Below are 25601 nucleotides of genomic sequence, written 5' to 3'. Positions count from 1 at the left end.
CCTAACCCTAACCCTAGCCCTAACCTTAACCCTAACTTAACCCTAACCATAACCCTAATCTAACCCTAAATTAACCCTAGCCCTAATTCTAACTTAACCCTAACCCTAACCCTAACCCTAACCCTAATCTAGCCCTAACGCAAACCCTAACCCTAATCTAGCCCTAACCCTAACCCTAACCCTAACCCTAATCTAGCCCTAAACCTAACCCTAACCCTCTGAGAATGCCAGCACCACCCCCAAAGCAGCTTCCACTTACAACCTCGGAGAGAAGGTTCCACTTGTCTATGGGCCCTGTTTCCAGAAGGCCCTGCAATCCCATCCCTTGCTTCCTCCGCCAGATGGTCTAGCGCCTCTGGTGTAGCCTGGAGCAACCCTGAGGACATCAGGATAAGTGGAGAAAATGCCTGGTGTGAAGCCAACCTGAACTGGGGTGGGGGGTCACTCTGTGCTGTTCGATTAAAAAGCAAGTCACACAGGAAATAGCTACCATTTATTGGGCGCTGCCCATTTGCACTATTGGCACTTTACAGACATTATGTAGTTTCATCCTCACCACTACCCTGTGAGGTAGGTAAATCACCCCCATTTACAAATGAGGAAACTGAGGTTTGGAGCAGTGATTCATTTGCCTGGAGTCATGCAGCTGGTAAACAGGGAAGCTGGAACTTTAATCCAGACGGGCTGAACCCAAGGCTGAATTTCCAAAGTTACGAAGTCAGCAGTGTTTGTTGTGTCTCCTTCAGGGGCCACATGGCCCCAGGTTCCTTTCGAGCTCCGATCTCAGGGTAGGGTCTCAAATTCCTGCCGACAGAAAAGGCTCATGTGCTCTCCCTCCCTGGTGGACCTGTGTCTCACTTGGGGTGCAGCCTGTAGCAAAGGAATTAGGTTGAAATGGTGCAACTGCAGGCAGCAGCCCTGCTGGGTGAGCCCCAGGCCGCACCCCTCCTTGGAGTCTTGCCGCCCTGCTGCCTCTGGTTTTGACAGAAGCGCCGGTTGTTCTGGTTCTGCCCGGCCTGCCATGAGACTTCCTTTCCAGGCTCCCTTTCTCCCCGGGGGAACCACAGAGGAGGCAGAGACCTCACCGTCCATCAGATTAGGTCATGAAACTGGCCAGGAATGGGGTGAGGAAAGGTAGGCTCCTGGAGAACTTTGTGTCCCGCGCATTAGCAGCCGGACCCTGGATCTCCGGGAAGTTGCCCCGCATTAACTCCCGCACTCTGGGGGTCCTGTCTGGCCCTGCGGAGGTCTGCGCACCCACACTCATCAGCACACACCCACTTGCACAAGATGTGTGCCTGGAGTCCTCGTCGTCTTTCGCTCCAGCCATGGCAGGCCCAGTGGCCCCCTTCCTCTGGCTCTCTCCAGGGCCCCCTCGAGGCTGGGCCGTGTGCACGGCGCGGCTGGGTTGGGAGTGTTGGCAGAGGATGTGGGGCTGGGTTGGGGATGAGGAGGAAGCCCAGGCTTGCCCTGCTGTGCACTCAGGGCTCCCACTGCACAGTCAGGGCCAGGCCTCTGAACAGAGAGTCCAGCTCTGCAGGCGGCTCCAGGTCGAAAGCCGGAGGGGCTGCGCTCTTGGCCTCAGTCTCCGACCCTGGACCCTCGTCCTTGGGATACACGAGGGACTCCAGCAGGCCCCAGGGACTTGAAACCTGGTCCAAGGGAGAACACGGCAGGGAAGGAGTATGCAGGGGGAGGGACACGGGGTGGCCCTCGATCTGCACAGAGGAGAGGAGGGGCAGCTGGCCCTTCAGGTATCCCGGGGTCCCTGGCTCCTCTTTGTGCAGCATACTAGTGTCAGGGGCTCTGTCCACGCCGACACACAGATGCTGGTGGAAGGATTTTGCTGCGGAGGCCACCCCCTGCAGAGAGAGGTCACCTGCGATGCCACTTCCAGCTGGTGGCTCTTTCTGAAGCTGACCCTTAGTCCTGGGGTCTTTGGGACTAGAGAGTGTCCCAGATGGGGAGTTTTTGCCAGAAACTTCCATGCACACTCCGTAGGAAGGAGGGCAGCTGTCCAGAGTGGCCTGAGGGGTGTAGGAGGAGATGGCCTGTGGGGTATAGGGCGGGGCTTGAGCTTCGGGGGTGACTTGCGGTGTGTAGGATGAGGGCCTGGCCTCGGGGGCAGCCCGGGGAGCACAGGACAGCGGGGAGAGGAGCTGGTGGGGCGGCACTCTGGAGGGCTGGAGGACGGAGATGTCCGGCTGCCCGAGGTAGGTGGTCTCAGGCAGGCTGCGCCGCGGTGGGGCTCCCGGGGGCTCCCAGGGCACAGGGACCATGACTTGGGAGTACTGAACAGGCTGGGCCAGGCTGCTGCGGCTGCTGAGGTCAAGGACGGGGATCAGGACGTGCTCCTGGATGAGCTGCAGCGGCTGGAAGGTCAGTACGCGCTGGATATTCTGCACAGGGGACAAAACAACCCATCGTTAGGTCCATTCTGAGCCCCTGGAAGGTCCTCCATGGGGAGGCAGAGGCTATGGGCTGGGCCACCGGGTGCCTTTCCAGATGTGCATCCACACATCCCTTCACCCCCCAGAGATTCCCCTAAGTGCCGGGGCTGTCGTGAAGGGACAGGGCGGCCAGCCCTGTGGCTGAGGGCCACTCCTGAGGTCTGGGTTAGCTCAGGAAGAGAAATTTCAGCTGCGGGTTCTCCAGGAGGCTGCTAATCCAGGAAACAGATAACTTCGATTTGGGGTGGCCTTGGGGTGCGCTCTGGAGATGGTGGCCCACACTGCTCTGTGCTCGTGGGTCCCTAAGGACTGATGTAGGGCAAGGTGGGGAAGGTGGCGGTAAGGGAGGCCAGGAGGGTTTACAGGAGACGGCTCGTCAGGGCTGCGCCATTGAGCAGCTGGCCTGGAAGCTCTCGGATGGTGAGGGCCACCCCGCGGGCGGGCAGCGGGGATTCGGCCGCAGATGGCCTGTGGCAGACGCGGCCAGACCGGGGCTGTGGCGGGACTGGTGTGGCTTACAGAGGGCTTCACGTTTTGAGAATGAGTTGTCAACGTTTGAAAATTGAGAGATTTCACATTATAATCTGAAATTCTGACCTCTCTTGAAAAACTATGTGAAGATCCGGCCGCCCTGGGCCTGCATATCCTCGGGTAGCACTTGGCTGCCCTTTGGGGACCCACCAGGCCCACCATGCTCCCGTCCCTGCAGGGGCCTGCTCCCTCGGGCAAGCTGCGTGGATTTTCGGAGAGAAAGTCTTCCTGATCGCCCGCCCTCTTTGTGCCTCCCGCCAAGGCACGTGTTTAGGTCGGAGGGGAGACCGGAGGCCTAGTTTTCTGCATTTCAGGGAGAGCCAGGGGTCCCTGGGCCTCTGCCCTCTGCTGCTGGGCCCCCCCGACCTCGCCCTCCTGGCCCAGGTGGGCTGCTCACCAGGGAGTTGGGAGGCCGAGGCGGCTTGGTGACGTATCTGTAGCTCAGGTAGCACAGTACTGCGATGACAAAGCCCATGACGAACAGGAAGGCCCCGGAGAGGGCGTAGGTCCAGGTCAGGTCTGCGTGAGCAAGGCCAGAGCAGGGAGGGTGAGGCTGGCGCCCGGCTAGGTCCATCCCTGCCGCCCTGGCCAGGCTGGGGAGCCGGTCCCGCCCCCCCCACCCCCGTTCTGCAGGGCAGGGCAAGGGCGCAGAGAGAGGCCCCCCACGATCAAATCTTCAGGATTTGTAAACCATGTTTTCACGCTGCTGTGCAAATATGTTCTATGCTCCCACCTTGATAAGTGTACTTCTCATAAGAACCTGGAAGGCGGGTTTGAAGTATGAGTTCTTGGACTCCTTGGGGTCTGTGCTGCCGCTCGAGGTGCGGAGAGCCTGCCACAGGCCCCCGCCTACCTGCCCTGTCTCCCGCACACCCATAAGGGCACCCCAGCCCACACTGCCAAGCTCATCCCTGCCCCCAACAGAAAGCCACCTATTGGCCATCCTTAGGGCCCAGGGTCTGCACACCAGCAGAGTGTCTCCCCTCAGGAGGAAGGACTCAGAGAAGAGATGTGCCCAGAGTGGACACAGGCTCGGGCATTTCTACAGGTGACTTCGGGGTCCAAGGTATGGCCGTAGGCTGCAGGGGGACAGGTCACTGGGACTTGAGGACTCTTCATCTTGTGGGAGGGTCAAGGCCAGACCCAGGCCTTCTAAAGCAGCCCCTCTTGTCTGGCTCTGAGGACAGCCCTGCTCCTTGGCAGGGGTGGGAAGGACAATGGGAGGGGCCTGTCCTTCCCCCCTCCCTACCCAGGTGAAGGGCTGGGTATCAGGGGAGACCTGGCTCAGCATGCAGTTTGGGGGCACATTTTCTTTCTAAAAGAAGAAAATGGACACCAAGCCTTCTCCTGTGGTCTCCCAGCTCCGGGATGGGCACAGCTGGCTCTTGGCATGTCCCACTTCTGTCACCAACCCAGGAGGGACTGGTAAGGGGCTGGATAAGGAAGAAGCAATTGGAGTTTTTTTGTTAAAACTGGCCATTTGCATTATCCAGGGCTCTTGACTCTCCAAGTCCCCCTCCTGTTCCTGGCCCCGAGCGGCTTCGGCTTGAGGAGCTAGCTGCTCAGCAGCTGACGGTGACCTTGGCAGTCGCCATGAACGCTGTGAACCGGAGCATCTGCTTCTAGCCCACTCCTCGCTCCTCCCCCAGCCCGCTGCCCGGGCCTCTCTGGGGCAGCTTCCCACTTCAATGATACCCTGTCACGTGATGCTCCCAGCACGGCTCCAGGGAGAAGACATGACCCGAATGTCTCTACGTGACATGTCTAATGGAAAACCACGGCTTCTTGTACCAGGATAGGACAGGGACATGGAACACTCCCATATGCTCTTTCACCCACGAGGAGGCAGGGAGAAATGACAGGAATAACACTAGTATGGGGTATTAGATGTCTGTCTCAGCTCTGTGTCCTTTCCTCTGTTGCACAACCCTCTCTGGTCAGTAGCCAGTGATTATTGAATTCTTAAAACATGCCATGCACAGTGTGGGGTGCTCTGCTTATGTAGAGAGCCAGGGATGCTCTCTTCTTACAGATAATGAAGCTGAGTCTCAGAGAGGTTAAGTGACTTGGCTGAGGTCACACAGCCATTCAGTAGAAAAGCCAGGATTGACATGTATGACTCCAAAGCTCATCCTCATAGCCACGGCATAAGGATGCCTACGTTTCCTCGTCTGTAAAAACTGGATATGGGGTGAAATGACCTCTAGAGTCCTCTCCACTTCAGGATACTGGGATGTTTCTCTGTGACCCTGAGAGGTAGATAAAGTAGAGATTCTGGGCTCTGGGGACAAGACAGACCCCAGGACACGGGGTCAAGGACAGGACATATCACTCTGAAATGGCAATGAGAGAAATAAATGTGCAACAGAGGCGATTAGCTGTAAACAAAATCGCAAAAGGGTGGTTAGAGCTCAAGCTTCAGGATCAGATGAACCGAACCAGGTTTACTGACCAGCTGTGTGGTCACTTTCAAGTTGCCCAACCTCTCTGAGCCAGAGTTCCTCCTCTGTAAAAGGGGGATGAGGCTACCCATCTTCCAGGATTGTGATAAAGATTAAATGGTATAATATAGGCAAAACACTTAACACAGTGCTTGGCAAACACTTAACACAGTACTTACTAAATGGTAGGAATTATTATTAATAAACTTTGTTTTCGAGGACAAGGTGCCCTCTATATGCCAGCAGGAAATAGCCAACAAGAAGTGTGATTTATATAAAAGCAGCTCCAGTCTTAGGGGGAAAAAAATGGAACCACACCTTGCAGGACCGGATCCTGCAAGAGCAAGCCAGCAGCAGGATGAGGTGGTCTGCATGTCGTCCAACAGCAAGGGGGCAGGGGCGGCAGGGAATGGGTGAGATTTTCCTCGTTTTGTCCAGGGGAGGGGGTCACAGGTCATCCAGGTGCTCCCAGCTTAGTGCCTGCAACACTGGTTTCCTTCCTCTAGTTTTCCTCTCGCCAAGTGCTAGTCTGGTCTCCTCAGGGGCTCTGTGCCCAGGAAGGGCACAGCCCGGGGCTGGCTGTTCCCCCAGGCGATCTTCCCCTGGGAACTAATGCACCATGGTGGGAAAATCAGTCTCATGTGGGCTCTTAGGGCAAATGATGAGTAAGGTTTTCGAACAAAACTGAGGACTGGAACCTATCTGGTGATGATCCTCCGAGCCCTGGTTATAACCCAGAGCCCACCTTCGCAGCCCCTCACCTCTGTTCATTAGAACAGAAATCACCTACTGACATCATTCATCTGAACGAGGTGACTGAGGTGGAGCCTGGCTTTCCAAATCCATCCCACCCACTGCTAGCTCCTTCATCCTCTGAGCTTGCTGCTCTGAGCATCACATTTCTATCTGCCAATGAAAATGAAATAAAATACCACATAAAAATGCTAATAAGAATACCACAGTGCTTATGATGAGAGTTGAGTTTCGATGTGCAGAGGAAGGGAGCGTGGGGCACCATCTCACTAAGCCACCAACTCAGAACTATCTCTGTGGTAGCCCGAGGCTGAGAATGAGGTCCCCAGAGTCAGGCCAGTTCTATTCCTCACCACCTGTGTGACCTCGGGCACGGCACCAAACCACCCTGAACCTGTTTCCATCTGTGAAACGCGATGGTGACAGCACCCACCTCGCAGGTTGCTCATGAGGATTGCGCTTAGGAGTGCCTGGTCCCTGGTTAGCACGCAGACATGCTAGTTATCATTGCTGCTGATATTACGTGACTCTGGAAAATACTGAGGGATCTTTTTATCTTCTCTGCTCCCCGCCTGCAGATAATCTCCCAGTATCTCTCACCTGGGTTAATATTAAGGTGCAGTTGCTTTGCCAGGGTGCACACTACACCCGCCAGAGAGAGGAAATCCGGACACAGGCTGGGGTGGACATTAAGCACCTGTTACGATAACCATCAGCTAACGCGTTTATGGATGAGCCAGGACTGACTCTAATAACACAGGAAGAACCTTTCCAGGGTGTTTCAGAGCGTAGCCAAGGCCACATTGGTTGGAGGGAGGGAAGCACACAGTAGAGATGGGGATTCAGGAGTCCCACCTCCCTCTAGCTTCAGCCAAACTTACCTGGCAGTGTCTTCACACGGCACATGTAGGGGGCACTCTCTTTGGACCAGGACGGAACAACAGTTGTGATGGTCCCAAGGAACTCCGTGTCAGGGGTCAGGCCAAAGAACTCGTATTCTCTCTGCTCTCCTCCAAGGTGCTGAATTTGACAGAGAACCCAGAGTGACTCCTCTTACACGCAGTCTCCGCGTGGAGCCCTCACTCCCGCCTGGTTTACCGCACTTAGCGAAGGTACCACCAGCTCCCGAGCCAGAAACTGGTGGGTCAGTCTGCGGTGCTCCACTCCCTGCCCCGCCTTCTGCTCTATCCCCCAATTCAGTCAGTCACCAAGTTCCATGAACTCTCACTTAGAATAGTGTCTGTCCATAGCAAGCACTCAAAAATACTAGCTGCTGCTATCACCACCACCAACCACCAGCCACCATTACCAATACCAATGCCACCACCACCACTACTACCGTCACCACCACCACCACCACCACTACCATGACAACCACCACCACCACCACCGCTACTATGACAACCACAAACTACCAACACAATCACCACTACCCTGATAACCACCACCATCACCACTACCATGACAACTACCACCACCACCACCATCACCACCACCAGCAACAACCACCATCATCAATACCACAACCATCCCTACTACTATGACCACCACCACTATCCCCAGTTTATCAGGAGGCTATAATAATCACGAATGTGTCTGTGTTTGATAATAGAGTTTCAAATATGCACAGAATTAAAGGGAAAATAGATAATTCCACAGTCACAGCTGGAGGTTGTAATACTCCCAGCAATGACAAGAACAATCGATTTCTCCCAAATCAGGAAATGCATAGGAGATCTGAATAACACTCCTAGCCACCTTGATCTGATTGATATTTACAGCTCACTCCACCAAACAACTGCAAGACACACATTCTTTTCTTTAAAAATGTTTTTTTCTTTATTGATTTTAGAGAGAGAAGAAGGGAGAGGGAGAGAGAGAGAAACATTGATGAGATTGAACATCAATTGGCCACCTCCTGCATGCTCCCCACTGGTGATTGGGCACACAACCTGGGCATGTGCCCTGACCAGGAATGGAACCGGTGACCTCTTGGTGCATGGGTCAACACTCAACCACTGACCCATACCAGCCGGGCAAGATACACACTCTGTCCAAGTACACATGGAGATAGGCCATATGCTGCACCATAAAACAAGTCTCCATAGTTTATAAGGACTGAAATTACAGAGTATTTTTCTGACCACAAACTGAATTAAATGATGAATTAATAACAATAAAATATTCAATAAAACCTCAAATATTTACCGAAAAGAGTTGTGATAAGGACTCTCCCTGCCCAACAATCTCAAATTGCTCCTCCTAGCTACTGTAATAATGATTCCTCCCCACGCCATCCCAGGCCTGTACAGCGTGGCCCCCACCCGTCTTCGTGGGTTTATCTCCCCTGGTTCCTCTCCATCAGTGGTTCTCAGACTTCAGTGTGGGCACGAAGCACTTGGGATACTCACTAAGATTCAGATCCCAGGGGTGCAACCACAGCATTCAAGTAAGTAGATTGGAAGGGGGAGCATTTTAATAAATGCTGCAAGGAGATTTGGAGGCCCTTGGTTTGGGACCCCGTTCTGAGAACTTGTTCAAATGGCCTCTTGCTCCAGGCAAACTGAGCAGTTTTGTGCCTTCCGACAACATGCTAAGCTTTTCTGCTTCTCTCTGGTCATGGCAAGGCAGTGCGGGCCCGTGGGGGAAATGCGGGCTTCGAACAGAGCTGAGTTTGAATCTTGACTATGCTGTTATTTGCTGAACAATCCGGAGTGAGTGACAACCTCTCTGAGCCTCTGTTTTCTCACTCGGGAAATGGAGGAGATGACAGCACCTACTGCGCAGGGCTTGGGCGAAGATTACGCGGCAAAGTAAGCACGTATTACCCGGGACACCGCAGAAACTGGTATCGGCACCAGAAAGTTTTCCGTCCAGAAGGGTTTCCAGGCTTCTCTGAACTGCTCTCCCCTCTCCCTTGCTCTGCCTCGCACAACACCCTTGTTTTCCTTTACCTGTACCTGCTTGGATTCTGGTTTTAATTCCCTTCCTACCCACTAGATTATAAACTCCTTGAATGCAGAGACAGTCACTTAATGGAATATGGGTTAGTGGCACATGCTGGAGGGAAGGCAATACCACATATTTTCTGAATGCAAAAAGAAAGAATTTGTATATTGTTTGACAATTCATGCCCTTGCTTTCCATCTGTTATCACTATGGATCTCAAGACACTGCCTGTGCCCTGGCCGGTTTGGCTCAGCGGTTAGAGCGTCAGCCCACGGTCCAGAGAAACCCAGGATTGGTTCCTGCTAAGCAGTTTATCCCTGGCCCTGGTTGGGGTCGTGTGGGTGGCAGCCACTTGATGTGTCTCTCTCATGTCCATGTTTCTCTCTCTTCCTCCTTCTCTCTTTCCGCTCTATCTGAAGATAAATGCAAATATGTCCTCGGATGAGGATAAAAAATAAAAAATAGCCCTGGCCAGTTTGGCTCAGCAGTTAGAGCATCAGTCTGTGGTCCCGAGAGACCCGGGTTCGGTTCCTGCTAAGGGCACGTACCTACCTCAGTTGCAGTTTATCCCCAACCCTGGTTGGTTGTGCGGGTGGCAGCCACTCGATGTGTCCCTTTCACGTCGATGTTTCTCTCTCTCTCCCTCCCACTCTACCTGAACAAAAAATGGAAAAATGTCCTTGGGTGAGTATAAAAAAAATAATAATAAAAATAAATAAATAAAATTTACAAAAGACACTGCCTGTATCCAGTTCCCATAAATAGTGGAAAACCAGCAAGAACTGCAGTGGTAGCAGCTGATTTCAGCATCTTCTGAAGCGGACACCTGACGATATTAATAGAGGTTGTTCCCTAGGATGTGAGGAGGCATTAGGTAAAAAATTAAGAAAAACAATATTGTGCAAACTAAGAGGTCAAATAAATCTGAGAGAAATTTTCGTAAATAAACTGGAACTGGAGTCTTGGCTTTGCAGGACTTGTCAGAGACTTTAGTGTGCTATTGTGCATGTGAATTCACTAGGGAGAGGCTGTGGACATGTTTTGGGAAATGTTCTCTGTATAACGCATCTGCTTTCTACTTAAAGCAATGCACATCTAATTGAGAAGGAAATGGGTTTCCTAGGCAGGGAAGGACCAGGGCAGCACATATACTTGCCACTTATTTACCATTTGGTAGGTTTGGTTGACATGGAGTTCTAAGCGGTAGGAGAGGTCATGGAAGATGTCTTTCAGGGTTTGCTGGTGGCCATCCTCTGCGTGGAGGGGTATGGAGGTAGGATGGACAATCATCTGGATGGATCTCACCTTGGGGATACAGGTCACATCAGGTGGTTTGATGGTAGCTAAAAAAAAAGGGAGTAAGAAAAAAGAAAAATAAAGTTGGAATCAGCCAGTAGCGTGTGAGGCTGCCCTGGGCCATGGGAAATGACTGCTTCTCGCTCCCCCCACCCCAGCCCCAGCTATGCTTCTGAGAGCATCAGCTAAACAAGGGTGTAAGGCTGGCAAAGGGATGGCCAAGAGTGAGTAGGCAGACCTCAGGGGGAGGGATACTAGCCCCCTAGGTGTTTGATCATGCTCTTGGCCCAGCCCCCACATATCCTGGGTCCTTCACCACCACCACCACCCCTTGAGTCTGCCAGGAGACCCTTCTCCCTAGCCCACTGGCAACGACAGCTTTGGGGACTGATGTAGGTTCAACAACATATCCTAAATAATGTTTGGGGTGCCCAATATTATTGATTCAGCCTCAGTGGCCAGGCCTAAGAGTTTAGTCTTTCTCCAAATGGAACTTTCTAAGTAACCAAATGACCTTTACTGGTTTACAGGTTCCTTTGGGAACTGGATGAATGCTACGGCTTTTCTCTTCTCCAAATGTACATATACAAAAACCTTGCCCTCAATTTCAGGGATTCGTGGACCCCATTCCGCCTGAAGCTAATTTATAAAAATCTTCAAGGGTCCATTGACCTCCAAGATTAAAAACATCTGAGCCAAAAGAATGTTTACTTCAGCCCAGCTGCTGTGGCTCAATGATTGAGCGTCGACCCGTGCACCAAGAGGTTGCTGGTTTGATTCCTGGTCAGAACACATGCCCGGGTTGTGGGCCTGATCTCCAGTGGGGGGCATGCAGGAGGCCAGTTGATGTTCTCACTCATTGATGTTTCTGTCTCTCTCACCCTCTCCCTTCCTCTCTCTCTCTAAAAAAAAAAAAAAAATCAATACAGAAAAATTAATAAAAAAAAGAATGTCAGTGTTATTTATAAAGTGGAAAAACTGAGTTAAATGTCTTCAAAAGTGACTTAGGGAAGTAAATTAGAGTACCTCTATAGAATGGATCGCTTTTAGCAGTGAAATATCGTGTTATGGAAAAATATTTAATGAGCATGAGCAAATACACGTTCATGATACCACTATATGAAAAGCAAACAGCCAGACTACAAAGGAGCAGATACAGTTGCTAGCAACTGCAGTTATGTTTAAGTGTTCAGATTGCTTGGGGCTTTTATTGTTCTTCGTGTATTTTTATATTTTCCAACATTTCTACAGTAAACATGCATTCATTGAACAAGACAAGGAAAAAATAAAATAGCTTGTTTATTTTAAGTTTTTATTTTATTAAAAAACAAACAAACATGGTCGTTGAGTCAGTGAACATCATCACCGCCTTAACTTGTGTGGAGAGTTTGGCAACGCATATTCCTTCCTTCATTCACTTGTTCCTTCGCTTATTCCTCCCTCCCTTCCTTCCTTCTTCATCAACTGTGCACTGAGCATCTCCTAAGTGCAGGCACTGTGCTAAGGGCTGGGAATACAGTGGATTCCACACCCACCCACACCCCCACGGAGCTTGCGTGTCAGTGGGGGAGGCCAGTGATATACAGGTAAGCAAACACAAGAATCACAGATTGAGATATGAGCTATGAAGACCATGAACAGTGAGTTGTGACAAAAAATGCCAGGTGGTGACCTGGTAAAATCTGGTGGGGACTGGTAGTGGGGACGCTCACTTAGGAGGTGATGTTGAAGCAGAGACCAGACTCAGCATTGGAAAGGAGTCAAAGCAGTAGGTGGGGGACCACGTTCAGAGCTTGGTGGTAGTCAAGAGGGGACGAAGGTGGTCTGTGGGATGGAGGTGAGGATGAACAACCACACTGGGGGTGCTCTCTATCAGGATGCCTTTCCTAAAAGCCACACCCCTAACAGCACCCACCCCTGAAGGCAGAGCCCTCTGGGCCATTCTCCTCCTTACTCACTGTCCTGCGGTAAGCTGAACCGGTCGGTCATCTTGGTGGCTGACCGGCCCCCCTCGCTGGTGGCGTTTACCCTGGCATAGTAGGGCTCCCAGAGGCTGTTCGTCTCCAGGGTCAGGTTGCAGAATTTCCGGGTGATCCGCTGGCAGCCCTTCTTTGCCTTCCACTCTGTGTCTCCGTACCTGCAGGCAAGGGAGGGGCTGGAGCACACCTCGAACGGATAGGCCTGGTGTCAGGCCTGTGGTTTATTAATAATGATAACGATATCTAATATTTACTTAGCATGTTCTGTGTTCCAGGCCTTTTATGTGGATAATTTGTTCGTCCTCACATTGATCCTGTGAGGTTTGTACATTATTCTCTCTCCTTTTCAAATAAGGAAGCTGAGGCTTGGAAGTAAATATGCCCAGGTGTTTGAAGCATGCCTGGGGGGAGCCAGGGTTTAAACCCAGCCAGCTGGATCCACAAGCTGCGCTCATTGTCACCAGAACCCTTTGAGGCAGGCCGTGGTATCCCCCCTCTAGAGGTGAGGCTCAGGGAGGGGACGTGACTTGCCACAGGATGAAGTGGCAGGACCAGGAGTGAAACTCAGGTTTGCAGCTTCCTGAGCCCATGCCAACCCTCCTTCCCTGCCTGGGAATGGGGGCATGGGCTGGACGGGTGAGCACACCTTTGTGTTGACCTAGTCTCATCAGTAATGATAAAACAATTATTTGCTAGGCACCAGTGCCAATGACTATCTTATTTAATCCACCTAACAACCTTATGGTGAAGATACTATCACTCTTCTTACTTCATGGATGGGGAAACTGAGGTTTGGAGTGGTTACCCAATTGCAGCTGGCGTTCAGACCAGAACCCATACTTTCAATCATTATTTCATCCCCCTCTGCAAAAGAAACAAAGGAGCAGAGCTATCCTGAGGGGCATAACACCAGTCAGGGTGGGGGGCGTGGGGCTCACAAAGGTGGGGCATTTCCTTGGAGGGGTTGGTTTCAGAGCAGAGTCAGAAGAGGTCGTGTTGGAAGGGAAGCCTACGTCTTATACTCGACACTGTAGACACTCTCCAGCCCGCTGTCCCAAGTCAGGATGTTCTCAAAGTTGCTGGACTGGAATTTCACATGCTGAAGAAGATCCGAGGTGTCCTCAGCAATGTGAGCTGCGGGAAATGGGAGCAAGGTGAGCGGACGGGCTCGTCCCCCCCCCCGCCCCCCCCAGCACAAACTGTCCGAGGACGGGGAGTGAGAAGCAGCCCCTGGAGACTGCTCGCTGACCGTCACTGCTTCCCTTCTTAGTTTCCTGTTTATTGAGCTAGAATTCGCGTTCCATAGGAGTCACCATTTAAAGCGTACGATTCAGTGGATTTTTTAGTATATTCACAAAGTTGTGCGACCATTCCCACTATCTTAAGTCAGAACATTTTCATCACCCCAAAAAGAAACCCTGTGTCCATTATCAGTCTACTCTCTGTTCCTCTCCTCCACAGCTCTAGGCTACCACTAATCCCCTTTCTGTCTCGATGGATTTGCTTATTTGGACTTTTCATATATGCCCAGCTCCTGTGGCTCACTGGTTGAGTGTTGACCCATGCACCAAGAGGTCACTGGTTTGATACCTGGTCAGGGCACATGCCCAGGTTGTGGGCCTGATCCCCAATGGGGGCCATGCAGGAGGCAGCCAATCAATGTTCTCTCTCATGGATGTTTCTGTCTCTCTCTCCCTTTCCTTTCCTCTCTCTTTAAAATCAATAAAGAAAAAAATATTTAAAAACAAATAGAGTTATATAGTACATGGCCTTTGCATCTAGCTTCTTTCACTTAGCATAATGTCTCAAGGTTCATCCATACTTTAGGATGAATCAGTACTCATTTCCTTTTCATGGCTGAATAACATGCCATTGTATGGATATACCACATTTCATTTATCCATTCATCAGTTGATGGGTTTTTGTGTTGTTTCCGCTTTTTGGTTATTGTAAATAATGCTGGTGTGAACATTTGTATACACATTTTCAAGTTGGCATATGTTTTCGGTTCTCTTGGTTGTACAGCTAGAAGTGGAATAGCTGGGTCATATGGTAACTCTATATTTAAGTTTTTGAAGAACTGCCAACCTGTTTTCCAAAGTGGCTGCATCAGCTTATGTTCCCACCAGCAATGTTTAAGTGGTCCAATTATTTTACACCCTTGCCAACACCTGTTATTGTCTCTCATTGATTTCTTAACACCATCTGAAGCTGGTGTCCTCATTCACATTTTAGAGATAGTCAACTAAGATGCCTAAATCAGTCATTTCAATCCAGGATGAAGATGTTTGTAAATTCTACCTCTCTGTTGGCCAAACCAATCCCTGCCCATCCACTATGTGCCTTCTTAGGAAGGCAAAGGCTCTACTTGAGGTCAGAACTGAATGGTAGCTTCTGGTGGGGTGGTAAGGTCAGGGGCTGGAGAGAGGTTGGGATTTGAGAGAAGGCCAGGGTCTGTCTGGGGGTGGGCTTAGCCTGCCCTGGTGAAGGGCTAGGGTCTGCAGAGGGAAGATTGCTCCCTGGGGTCAGCGTCCTGTGAGCTATGTGGGTTGAGGAGAGACAGGTGGCTGAGGCTGGGACGTGCTCAGGAGGCAATGGCCCTGGTTGGGTGGAGTTTGACACCACTGTTCAGGAGGGAACTGAAGTTGGCTCCCTGAAATGGGGTGGGTGGAACCTGACTGGGCCCCCTCTTTTAGGAGGTTTCAAGGGCTAACAAGTGCTCCCCCCTCCTCCCACCCCACTCCTTTTCCTCCTCAGATCCATCACCCGTCCCTCAGCCTGTGTCATTCCTCCACTTCCCGGATGAAAGTCTACATTGTGAAATCCTGGAAAAACGTGTTGTGGAGACTGACAGGCTGGCAGACTGTATAAAAGGAAGTTCTCACAGTTTTATGAAAAAACAAACAATTTTATGTCAACCAGATAGGAAATTGAGGAAAAGCAAACAAACAAAAACAATTCAACATGCCCTGGAACCAGCCTACGAAAGCTGGAGTGAGGGAATCTGGGTCCTCTGAGTGACCGTACCAACTCAAGCATCTTCTAGGGACTGTTTCCCCGGGTCCCCTGTCTTAAAGGGCCAGGAGCATCCATGATCCCGGCCAGAATGCATGGGAGTCCAAAGGAACACGTCTTGGTGTCTCTTGGGGATGCATATCTTCCGCTAATAAAAGGCCCAGTGTTGGGCCCAGGTGATGCCAGGGGAGAAGAGACTGGAGGGGCCTGAGCAGCAGCTGGAAACACTGTGGACCAGTCAGCGCTGGCCGGTGCAGCTCTGGCCCTCCGTGGGCTCATCCTGCACTTGAATTACAAGGCCTTGTACAGACCACCCCCCCCCCCTCTTCCGTAAGGACTATGCTCTTACTTCTTGAGAAAGTTCCCTGAGTTTTATTAAACTTCTCAGAGAACAGACACAATCTAGGATCTCACGCACCTGCCTGAAAGTTCTCCATGAAGAATCAGAACACCCACCAGCCCCAGCTGGGTGGCTCAGTTGGTTGGAGCACCGTCCCGTGCACCAAAAAGGTTGCGGATTCAATTCCCAGTCAGGGCACTTTCCTAGGTTGTGGGTTTGATTCCCGGTCGAGGAGGTACAGGAGGCAATCGATCAATGTTTCTCTCATATTGATGTATCTTATTTCTCTCCCCCACTCCCTCTCTCTTCCTCTCTCTCTAAAATCAATAAAAACATATCCTTGGGTGAGAATAAAAAAAAATCCACCTAATTGAATTTGAGAACTATGACCTTTCGCCCTGTTTTGAAAGGGCCCAGGTGCTTTAGGGCCTATAATGCGGCAGACCTGGCCCCTGGGGGAGAAAATGCTCTTTCCGATCTAGAAGAAGGGCTGGAAGAGGCCCCCTCGGGTGTGCAGGGAGGCTGGGGTTGGTCCCAGCACAGCTTGGCCCCAGCGGGGAAGAAACTGAAACTGGTTGTCCTGGGCCAGGAAGGGTGCAGGAAGATGACCCTGGTCACTGGCTCTGGGGTAGCTGGGGGCCACAGGGTGATGGGCACTCACCGACCAGGGATCCCGCAGCCAGGATGGTCAGTAGCGTCCTCATTGGGCTGGGCACACAGCCCTCTCTTGGCCTCCACTCTGGGCTGAGCACTGAGCAGAGGCTGGGAAGCTTTGGCGCCTTGGCAGCTGGCTCCGCCCGGGCTCGGGGCGGGGAAAGCAGCGAAGGGTGGAACCCGAGCAGTGGGGAGCGGGTACAAAGGTGCCTGGTGTGGGTGCTTCGAAATTCCAGGTCCTGGGTGGGATCCAAGGGAGTTCCTTTCCTAGATGCAGAAAATAGCAATGGTGACAAGCCAGCCTGTTCATCTGGTCTGGTGGCTGATTCATCCCAAGACTCTTCAGTGGTTATCAGGGAGCTGAGAGGCAGAAAAGGCAAAACAAATCCTGGACATACAGCCTTATCAGAGTGATTTGGCACTGTGTATCAAGCCTGGAACACGTGTGTATCAGAAGCCTGGAACACATGTGTATCAAGCCTGGAACACGTGTGTATCAGAAGCCTGAAACATGCGTCTATCAGAAACCTGAAACATGCATGTATTAGAAGCCTGAAACACGTGTGTACCTTTTGCCCCAGTAACTCCATTAGCAGGGATTTACCCTGAGGAAAATAACTGGACCAGGGAGCAGAAAATATATTCCAGAATGTTCCTTGTGCCAAAGGAAAAGCTATGACCCTTGGCTGTGCTGTGGCAGGAGGAGGTTTAGGATGTCTGCCGCCCTTCCTGTGCCCCATATCAAAGCAGGTCCCGTGCTGCGTGATGGGGTGCAGATAGTCTCCCTCCTAGAGAGGCTGCTGGGGTGAGGAGCCCAGGCACTCTTACCTTGAGCCTTTGGGGTCTGGGATCTGCTAAAGCTTAGGGGGGAAATGGATCTCCAATTTCAGTGACTCTATTGTGCTAAAAGTGGGGGCAAAATTCATGAATAGGCCTTTAGTTTGAGACAATGAAGATTCAAACTGCTCACCCAAGCTATCATTCTACCAAGAGGTGTATCCATAGGGATTAATGTGAAGTCTTTGGGATGGGTGTTTAGGAAATATTTCCTCAGTAATTTAGGAAATAGTTTCTCCTTCTCCCTGAACCACAAGGAAAATCGAAGGGCCTGGACTCTGGGTAGGGTGGACGTGACCATGGCTCTCTGCCCCTGGGGAGAGTCCGGCTGACCCCAGGGAAGCTCAGCAGGCGGAGGCCAGTCACGGGACAGCTGGGCCTGTAGAAGGTTTGCCTTTCCGAGGTAGTAGGCTGTGATGACCAGGAATCTGTATTTAAGTTTTTCTTTTCTGTGTTGTAATTGTTTTCTATCAGCCCTCAGTCTTTGGTAAAGTTTGTTTGACAAAACAGCCACATTTGAGCTGTGCTTTGGGAGAATTAAGGGTTGGCTTGTGCCAGTCATGCCCCGCAATCACGGGCAACTACATTCCCCAGACTCCTCTGTCAACCGCGTCCTGATAGGTTTGACCAGTGGGAGGCACAGGAGAACAAGGGGAGTTCTGGAGGAGAGAAGTCAGGGTGTTTCTTCCCCTTTCTTTGCTTTCAGTGGCGTCCCCAGCAATGGTCGTGTGTCCTCTGGAGCTCCAGCCCCCTCTGGCCAGGCAGCCACCAACATCTTTCTGTCAGGTGGCCAGCCCCTGGTAACAACATCTCTCTACCCCCTTGCCCCCAATTTTTCCCTTTAGCTCAAAGGGTGGAGCAGTTTCCTGCTTGGATTATCAGCTCCTCCATCAACTGGGTAACCAGCTCCCCTGTATTAAAGTCCCTTGGTTTGAGAGACCTGAGAGCTTTCTGTGCTCCTGGATGGGCCATGATGGATGCAGGGCCTCGATGACTCCAGGGACAAGGTGGTGTGGGGAGACCATGGCCCGAGAAACAGGTCACCCAAGGACAGGAGCAGTCGCCGAAGCCATCCTGGCTGCCTTGCGGAGAGGGAACTCTGTGGACCGTGAAACCGTGCTTGGGGACACTTAGAAGCATCTGGAGGGAGGGACTTGATGGAAGAGCTAGACTTCCTGTTGTTCTGAGGGACTATAGTTATATAGGAATTCTTGGGAAGCCCGGCACCTGAACTGTTAAAGAACTTGGGAACACTCAGACTTCATTTCGAGTAGTAAAAAACCAAAACAGTCTCCATGTCCACCAATAGGGGTTTGGTTAAATGAATAACAGTATGTCCACCCAATGCAACCTTCAAAATAATGCTGGAGAAAAATGGCCCGTGGCCTGGTCAAGATTCACTACGTTTTGTCGGTGAAAAGAAGGGCAGCATAGATTAGGCGTAGCACAAGCCTGGTTAAAACACACAGACACACGGAGAGAAAAGTCTTGAAAGATCTAATGGGAAAATATTAACGGAGTTACGTCTGGGTGATAGCAGCATTACAGGTGGTTTGTAAAAATGTTTCTCCTTTGCTCGTTTGCATTTTCTAAAGTTTTTTGAGGAAATATTTTGCCTTAGGAAAAGCAAGGTTCGTGAACAGAGCAAACAGGCATTAAGCAAGTGCTGTTCGAAGTGTTACTAGTACAAAATAATATTGAATGTAAACTGTAATTAAAAAAAAAAAGAAGTGCCTTTGTCTGGGCTGCACCCTGCCCCCAGGTTGCCATTTCCTTCCCCTTAGCCACATGCCCTCATCTTCAAAGTCCCCGGGATGGTTCCTCCTGCTGCAGGATGCTGGGACAGCTCCAGCCCACCACACGCTCACTTGCAAAAGCCTTGCAGAGCTCTGGTCCGCGCACCTTTGGCATTTTCCAATCGCGTTCTTCAGTCGTGCTCCTGTTTCAGAGTGGAAAGGAGAGACTCAAGTCGACGAAGGTCAGGCAGGAGGACCTTCTTCAAATACCAGAGGGGCTGTTTCATGGAGAAGGGCAACTACCTCCACACAGGAAAACCAGGGCACTGTGAGGGGACAAATTAAACAGGCAAACTGCTTTGGATTTAAGGAAAATTGCTCTTGTTACGACGACTCGGCCGACTTGCAGATGGGCTGCTCTTGGTCGCTGGGGTATTCAGTGAGAGGCTGTGATCCCTGGTAGATGGTCCCTAGATAACTTTATTCTCTGGTCTCTAAAGTCCAATGGTTCTTGTCTCCTCAATGAGAGAAAACGTTCTGAGTGCAAAGAGCACAGCTTGTATTTCTCTGTTCCCTCCACGTGGCTGAACACAGAGCAACGGTAGAGCGTTGCCTTATGGAACTGACCTTTACATCAGCAGACGCGCCTGCTGATTCTCGGGCGGGCACTGCCAGGAACGTGCCCTTGTTTTCTCTCCGATAAATGTCTCCAATGCACATTGCATTGTCTTCCCTCTGGGCCTTTGCCCAAGCTGCCCCCGCTGCCCAGAATAGTCTTCCACCCCCTCTGCTGTCTGATTCTTATTCCTTCTTCAGAAATGTTCTCAAATTCACCTCCTCCAGGGAGCCTTGCCTGTGTGAGCCGCTCATGGGGGGGGGAAGGGGGGGTTGGGAGCCCCAGCTCTGTGCTCCCACGGTCCCCTGTCCCTCCCTCATTTGTATTGCACCAAGCATTTAACTTGCTTTTCTTGACATCTCAGCATCCACTACGAGCTGGCACAGGGCAGGTCCCTGGTAATATTTGTTGACTGAATGAGTGAGCTGAGGTGAGCTGGCCAGGGCTTCAATATTGGCTGTGGAACATCCCTAAGCTGTAGAAAAAGCATATTTTAACATAACAAATACTCAGGAATGTGACCTGCTTCTGTCCCTTCTTTCAATACGAAAGGACTGCAGAACCTGTTCTGCAGAAGCAAGAACATCAAAAGACAATGGGGCTCGGCCCATGTGGCTCAGTGGCTGAGTGGTGCCAAGCACCAAGAGGTCGCCAGTTCGATTCCCGGTCGGGGCACATGCCCAGGTTGTGGGTCTGATCCCCAGTGAGGGGCATGCAGGAAGCGGCCAATCGATGTTCTCTCTCATCTCTCTCTCCCTTCCTCTCTCTCTAAAATCAATAAAGAAAAAAATTAAATAAAATGTAATAAAGACAGTGGGTGTGCTTTGGAAGAGGGTGAGTGACTTGCCGTCTCTGTGGGTGGTGGCAGAGCAGTGAGACCCTGAAGCGAGTGGCTGATCGTTCACCGATGGGAAGAGCAAGGAATGAAGCTTTGGCCACGTGCTCGAGCCTCTTCCCAGAGAAAAGCCTGAGAATCACTCACTTTGGAGTCTCCGAACCTGGGCTCTGGGCCTCAGTTTCTCTGTCTGTAAAGGGGGCTTGGTCTAGAAGTCCTCTAAGGGCCCTTGGAACTTGAATGGCCTCTGCTTCTATGTCACTTTGGGGTGGAAAATCTCCCGACACCCTGGAATTCCCTTCATGGCCGTTGTCGGTGACACAGACACACATTCAGCTCAGCAGTTATTGACTCTGCTGATAATTTCAGCTCTCTCTCAGGCCGAGGAGTTCTGGAAGCTTATCACCTGCTTACAGGGCCATGCTTCTTTATAAACGCATTGAGAACCCCCTGCGGCTCATGCCAGGATTAGGGGAGCAGTTCGGTACGGCCCCTGGGAACCTGGAAGTGAGCACACTAGGGCTTTGGGCAGACGGACGCAGCTTTGAGTCCCAGCCCCGCAGTGTGTAGGTCGCGTCGTCGCTCACCCTCGGCTTTCTCATCCGAAAGGGAAGTAAGAGTCTCTGCTCCTCAAGTTGCTGGGAGGGTTACACCAGCCGATGTCTCCAGTTTCTGAGGAAGAGACTTCCTGTATGAGTCTCCCCTGTTACAACAGGAGGAACCAAGGACCAAGAGAGGTTCCTTGAAAATGTTGCAAAAACCCAGACTCCTGGGTGTGTAGGGGTGAGGACGGTGGGAGGGGACAATGAGGACAGTGGCAAACGTTCCCTTGGACGTTCAAGTCGACATTCGCATCTGAGGCCAAACTCCAGCGCTGGAGGAGTGCAGGCTTTGCACCCCACAATTTGGGCATCGGGGCTGAATAGGGGTGTGTAGAGGAGGGGCCTTCCATGAAGGCTCAGAGACGGGTGTGGGACAGAATTCTGAGCCCCTGTTGGAATCTGGCTTCCAAGACGGTTCACTTAGTGCCCAGAGAAACTGAGGCTTAGAGTGGATGGGGGGGCCATCATGCAAGACCCGATGAGACTCACCCTGGAGGTGTGCACCCTTGGAGGGGCCCTCCCACCACCTACTGATGGTTTTTCCCACTAGGAGAGTGTGAGCTGAGGCATCCCTACCTCGGGATCCCCACCTTCTCCCAACCCACTCAGAGAGGCAGTAAGGGGAGAAAGACTTGACAAGTAATAGAGACCTGTCACCTCTGTATCCTGTATCATCACATGCCAAGGGGCGAGGCTCCCGGGGCTGGAACGTGTCCCAGCGCCGACCAGTATCTCTTGAGTAAGTGACTCATGGGACTGACTCACTCATTTAGATACAGACGTAACTTCTGGCCTGTTTATTTTATTTATTTTTTCTACCTTTTATCACCTTATGCACATAGGAATGAGCTCAAGGAAGATGTAAGCAAGCAGCCACTGACCAAGTGCAAAATCACACAGGAAACAGAGTTCATCAGGGGGTTCGATGCCATTGTGTCCCCCGCTTTTGCCCCTCCCTCTCGCCATTTTCCCCTCACCCCGGACCAGGTGCTGGGTCGAGGAAGAACAGTCATCCACATGCGACAGGAATTTGGGACCTGGGATGGTATCATCTAATTCAAGGTCTCTGGCCTTCTCGTAATTCCAGTTATTCATATAAAAATGTAAGTCAGCCACGGGCCAGCTCCTTGCTGACTCCAATTTGTTCATCAGTTCACATGTGCCTTCCTTCCTTCATTTACTCAATACCAAGCTTCCACCTGGTGCCAGGAGCAAAACTGCCCCTTCCTCAGAGGAGTTCTTGGAATGTGGCATCCATCTCCCCAACCCCCCCTCCCAGCGGCCCCGGGCCGTTGTTCTCGTGAGACGCTGTGCTGCCCGCAGCCCTGCGCCCCACCACTGGGAAGCCGGCCACACAGGAGCCAAGAGAAGCTCACAAGGCGACCTGGCACTGGAGGGCAGGGTGGGAGGCACTGGGGATCACCTGAAGAGGAAGGTCTGTCCTGTTTTCTGACAAGGATCTAGCGCACAACCATTCAAGGAGGCAGATGCCCCAAACTGACCACAAGCTGTGATATGTGCATAATGAGAATTGGCAAAGAGAGCCCGGCCAATGTGGGTCAGTGGTTGAGCGTCGACCCATGCACCAAGAGGCCGCTGGTTCAGTTCCCGGTCAGGGCACATGTCCAGGTTGTGGGCCAAACCCCTGATGGGGGGCATGCAGGAGGCGGCCAGTCGATGTTCTCTCTCATCAATGTTTCTATCTCTTGCTCCCCTTCTCTTTCTAAAATCAATAAAGAAAAAGACACCTTTTTTTAATTTAAAAAAAAAAGAGAGAGAATTGGCAAGGATATTTGGTTTAAGTAATAGAAGGTCCCGGGAGATGGTTTAAAAGTAGGACGCAGGGAAGCTAGGCCACAGGAATGGATCGGAACCAGGATTTATTGTTTCTCGTCTCAGCAGCTGGTGTGGCGGCCTCATTCTGGTCTCTTCCACACACTGGATTTTCCCATTTCTCAGAGAGGAAAAGGGGGCAGTAGCGGGTTGGAGCCTGCTCCAGGCCCAGCCAGCCAGGAAGACTCCTGCATCGCAGGGGAAGGATCATCTCAGCGTGGGTCTAGCGCCTGCGCTGGCACCGGTGGAAGGTGGCGCCCTGCAGAGCAGTGCTGAGCGGTCACCAGGTGGCCCGAGAGAATGGCTGGAAGCTGGGAGAGCGCGTTAGCGATCGGCTGGAATGAGGGTGTGCAAGGCCAGCCACCGAGGATGTGCTGTGTGGATGCACCAGAGCTGCAACAGGATGAGCTGCCAGGGCGGTGGGCGCAGCTCCGGCCTCACTGCAGCAGGTGATGTGGGTGTCCTATCCCCGCCCCCCCACTCCCCCCGCGGCATTCACCTTTCGTGCAACTCACCTTGATGGATTCCAGCCGCAAGTACCTGCAACTCTTCGGGAGTGAGCAGCATCTGCACAGAAGAAACCCCCTGGCTCCTGCCCCCCCGCAGAAAAACCTGGAGGGCCCAACACTGAACTCCCCACGCCCCTCAGGGGGACTGGGCCCAGCTGCCCGGGCAGTGGCCTATTTGATTATGCACCTGGACTGGCTGCCCTCCCCCTGTCTGGCCTCCCACTACCTCTATTAGTGCTTTCTGGAATGACTGCTGGGCTTCGTTCTCCGAGATCCTGGTCTCTGCGTCAGCTGCTGGGGACCCAACCCGAGACCCATGTGGTCTAACCAGCTGGACAGTGGTGAGGAGCCTTTGAGAAATAAGAGCAACACTTTTCCATTCAGTTCTGCCTTTTCTCTAAAAATAGAGCTCTTTATTGAAAACAGGGTAACAAGCATAAAGAAATGATTCCAATATGGTATTGACACAAACATAGAAAAATAGAAATAAATACAAAAATCTAATAATAATATATAATATCAGCACAGTTGACCCTTGAACACAGGTTTGAACTGCACAAGTCCATTTACACGCAGACTTTTTTCTTTCAATAAATACAGTTGAGTATGCAAAACAGTTTTTTCTTGTATTACTATTTATATTATTTGTATTCCCGCTGTAAACCTACGTTTGCCTACCCCTGAATACACTTGGCCCTCTGTATCCTCGGGTTTTGAATCAAAGATTCAACCAAATGCGGATGGAAAACAGTATTTTTGATCCGTGGCTGGGGATTCATGGATGCAGAGGGCTGACTGCACTGTTTTACACCACTGATGATAAGGGGCTTGGATTTTGGTATCTGCTGGGGCAGTTCCTGGAATCAGTCCTCTGTGGATTCTGAGCTACAACTGAAGTCTTGGGGGGATTCAAAAGTTGTATCTGAATTTTCTACTGTGATGGGCTGGTCAGCGCCCCCAACCCCTTTAAGAGTCAACTGTGCTCTGAAGAATTATGCTGTTGCTTTAACCCGAGGCATCAGGCATTCTGATGTCCCGCAAGCGTGGCCCTGGACTGTGTACGTGAAAGGGCTTTGAAACAGGTGCTGACCACACTGACAAGTTATTATACTGGTTATCATGCTCTTTCCTAATGTTTCCGAGTTTGTTTTTTTAATGATTTAATGACTCTAAAGGAGCTGGAATTTAGAATTACGAAAAAGCTCAGCTTATCTCTGAAATTAAACTTTGGGGGGGAAAAACTTTAAAAAAACCCTCAAGGTTTAATAACAAAGACAAAGTGGTTCCTTCACCAGAGTGATGATAGCTTTCAGTTTTTCGGAAGAGAACTGCATGATGCTGAACTTCACGAAGCAGCTCTGCATGGTTCCAGAGAGAACTTCAGCCTTGGTCTGGGCATCTCCCTGGGAACCGGCCCTGAGCCACAGCCTTGCCCAGCAACAAGGCTGGCGTTTATTCTTCCACCCTGCGGAAACGCACACACGTGTGCACGGGTATGCGTGTGTGTGAGTCCGGCCATGAAGGCCCCCTGCCAGCCCCCTGCGTGCCCCTTGGGAATCCTTGCTGTGACTTCAGCACTGTACTAACATGGCCAAGGGAGCAAGGGCTGGACCAGCCAGAGACCAAGGACTTCACCCTTAGGGACAAACACAGTAAGTCAACACTTTAGCTTCTTCTGACGAAATCTTGGTCCCTGTGGGTGGAAACTCAGCTCTGCTCATCCATACACTGAAGGGTGTGGGTTAACAAAGTGACCCCCAGCACCACCCCCAGGTAACATCCTGTTTCCAGGAGGTCCTCCTAACTGGAAGGAAACAGGGGACTTCTTTAGAACAACAGTCATCCAAGGTCAAAGTGCTGCCTGCAACCGGATCACAGCCCGGCGGCCCATTCACTACCAGGTTGCTACCCCAACCCCAACAAATCAGACCTCCCTGGGGCGATGGACCATTCGGTTTTTTACTGAGAAAAGGGAGTGGGACCAAGGTCCCCGTTGGCTGGGTTCTGGCTTCTGAAAACCCCGTTTTCTGACCAGGAGGTGGAGGCAGCGGGAGGAAGACATGAGGTAGATGAGAGATGAGGCGGCTGCGTGGGGAATGCTCCCGCGCGCCCGAGCTGAAGGGCTGTAGGTGGGGGATGCCCAGCGGTGTCCTCAGAGCCCGGCACACGGAGACCCAGCAGCCACCACAAAGAGCACCAGTGACGTGCCAGCACCGTGTCACACA

The 25601-nt window shown here is 51.6% G+C and overlaps 1 protein-coding gene across 1 annotated transcript; it reads right to left on the bottom strand.

Annotated features, from left to right (window-relative positions):
• Positions 1-1481: 1481 nt before the first annotated feature.
• On the bottom strand, positions 1482-16458 carry IL22RA1 (interleukin 22 receptor subunit alpha 1). Its single transcript, XM_036257554.1, has 7 exons — positions 16419-16458; positions 13413-13539; positions 12379-12557; positions 10292-10467; positions 7057-7195; positions 3379-3500; positions 1482-2399 (listed from the first exon to the last, which is right to left on the bottom strand). The coding sequence occupies exons 1-7, from the start codon at positions 16456-16458 to the stop codon at positions 1482-1484; spliced, it is 1701 nt and encodes a 566-aa protein (XP_036113447.1).
• Positions 16459-25601: the final 9143 nt, after the last annotated feature.

Source organism: Molossus molossus, unplaced genomic scaffold (assembly GCF_014108415.1).
Source record: "Molossus molossus isolate mMolMol1 unplaced genomic scaffold, mMolMol1.p scaffold_m16_p_12, whole genome shotgun sequence".
Classification (NCBI taxonomy): Eukaryota; Metazoa; Chordata; class Mammalia; order Chiroptera; family Molossidae; genus Molossus; species Molossus molossus.
This window is presented reverse-complemented; position numbering and strand designations above follow the sequence as displayed.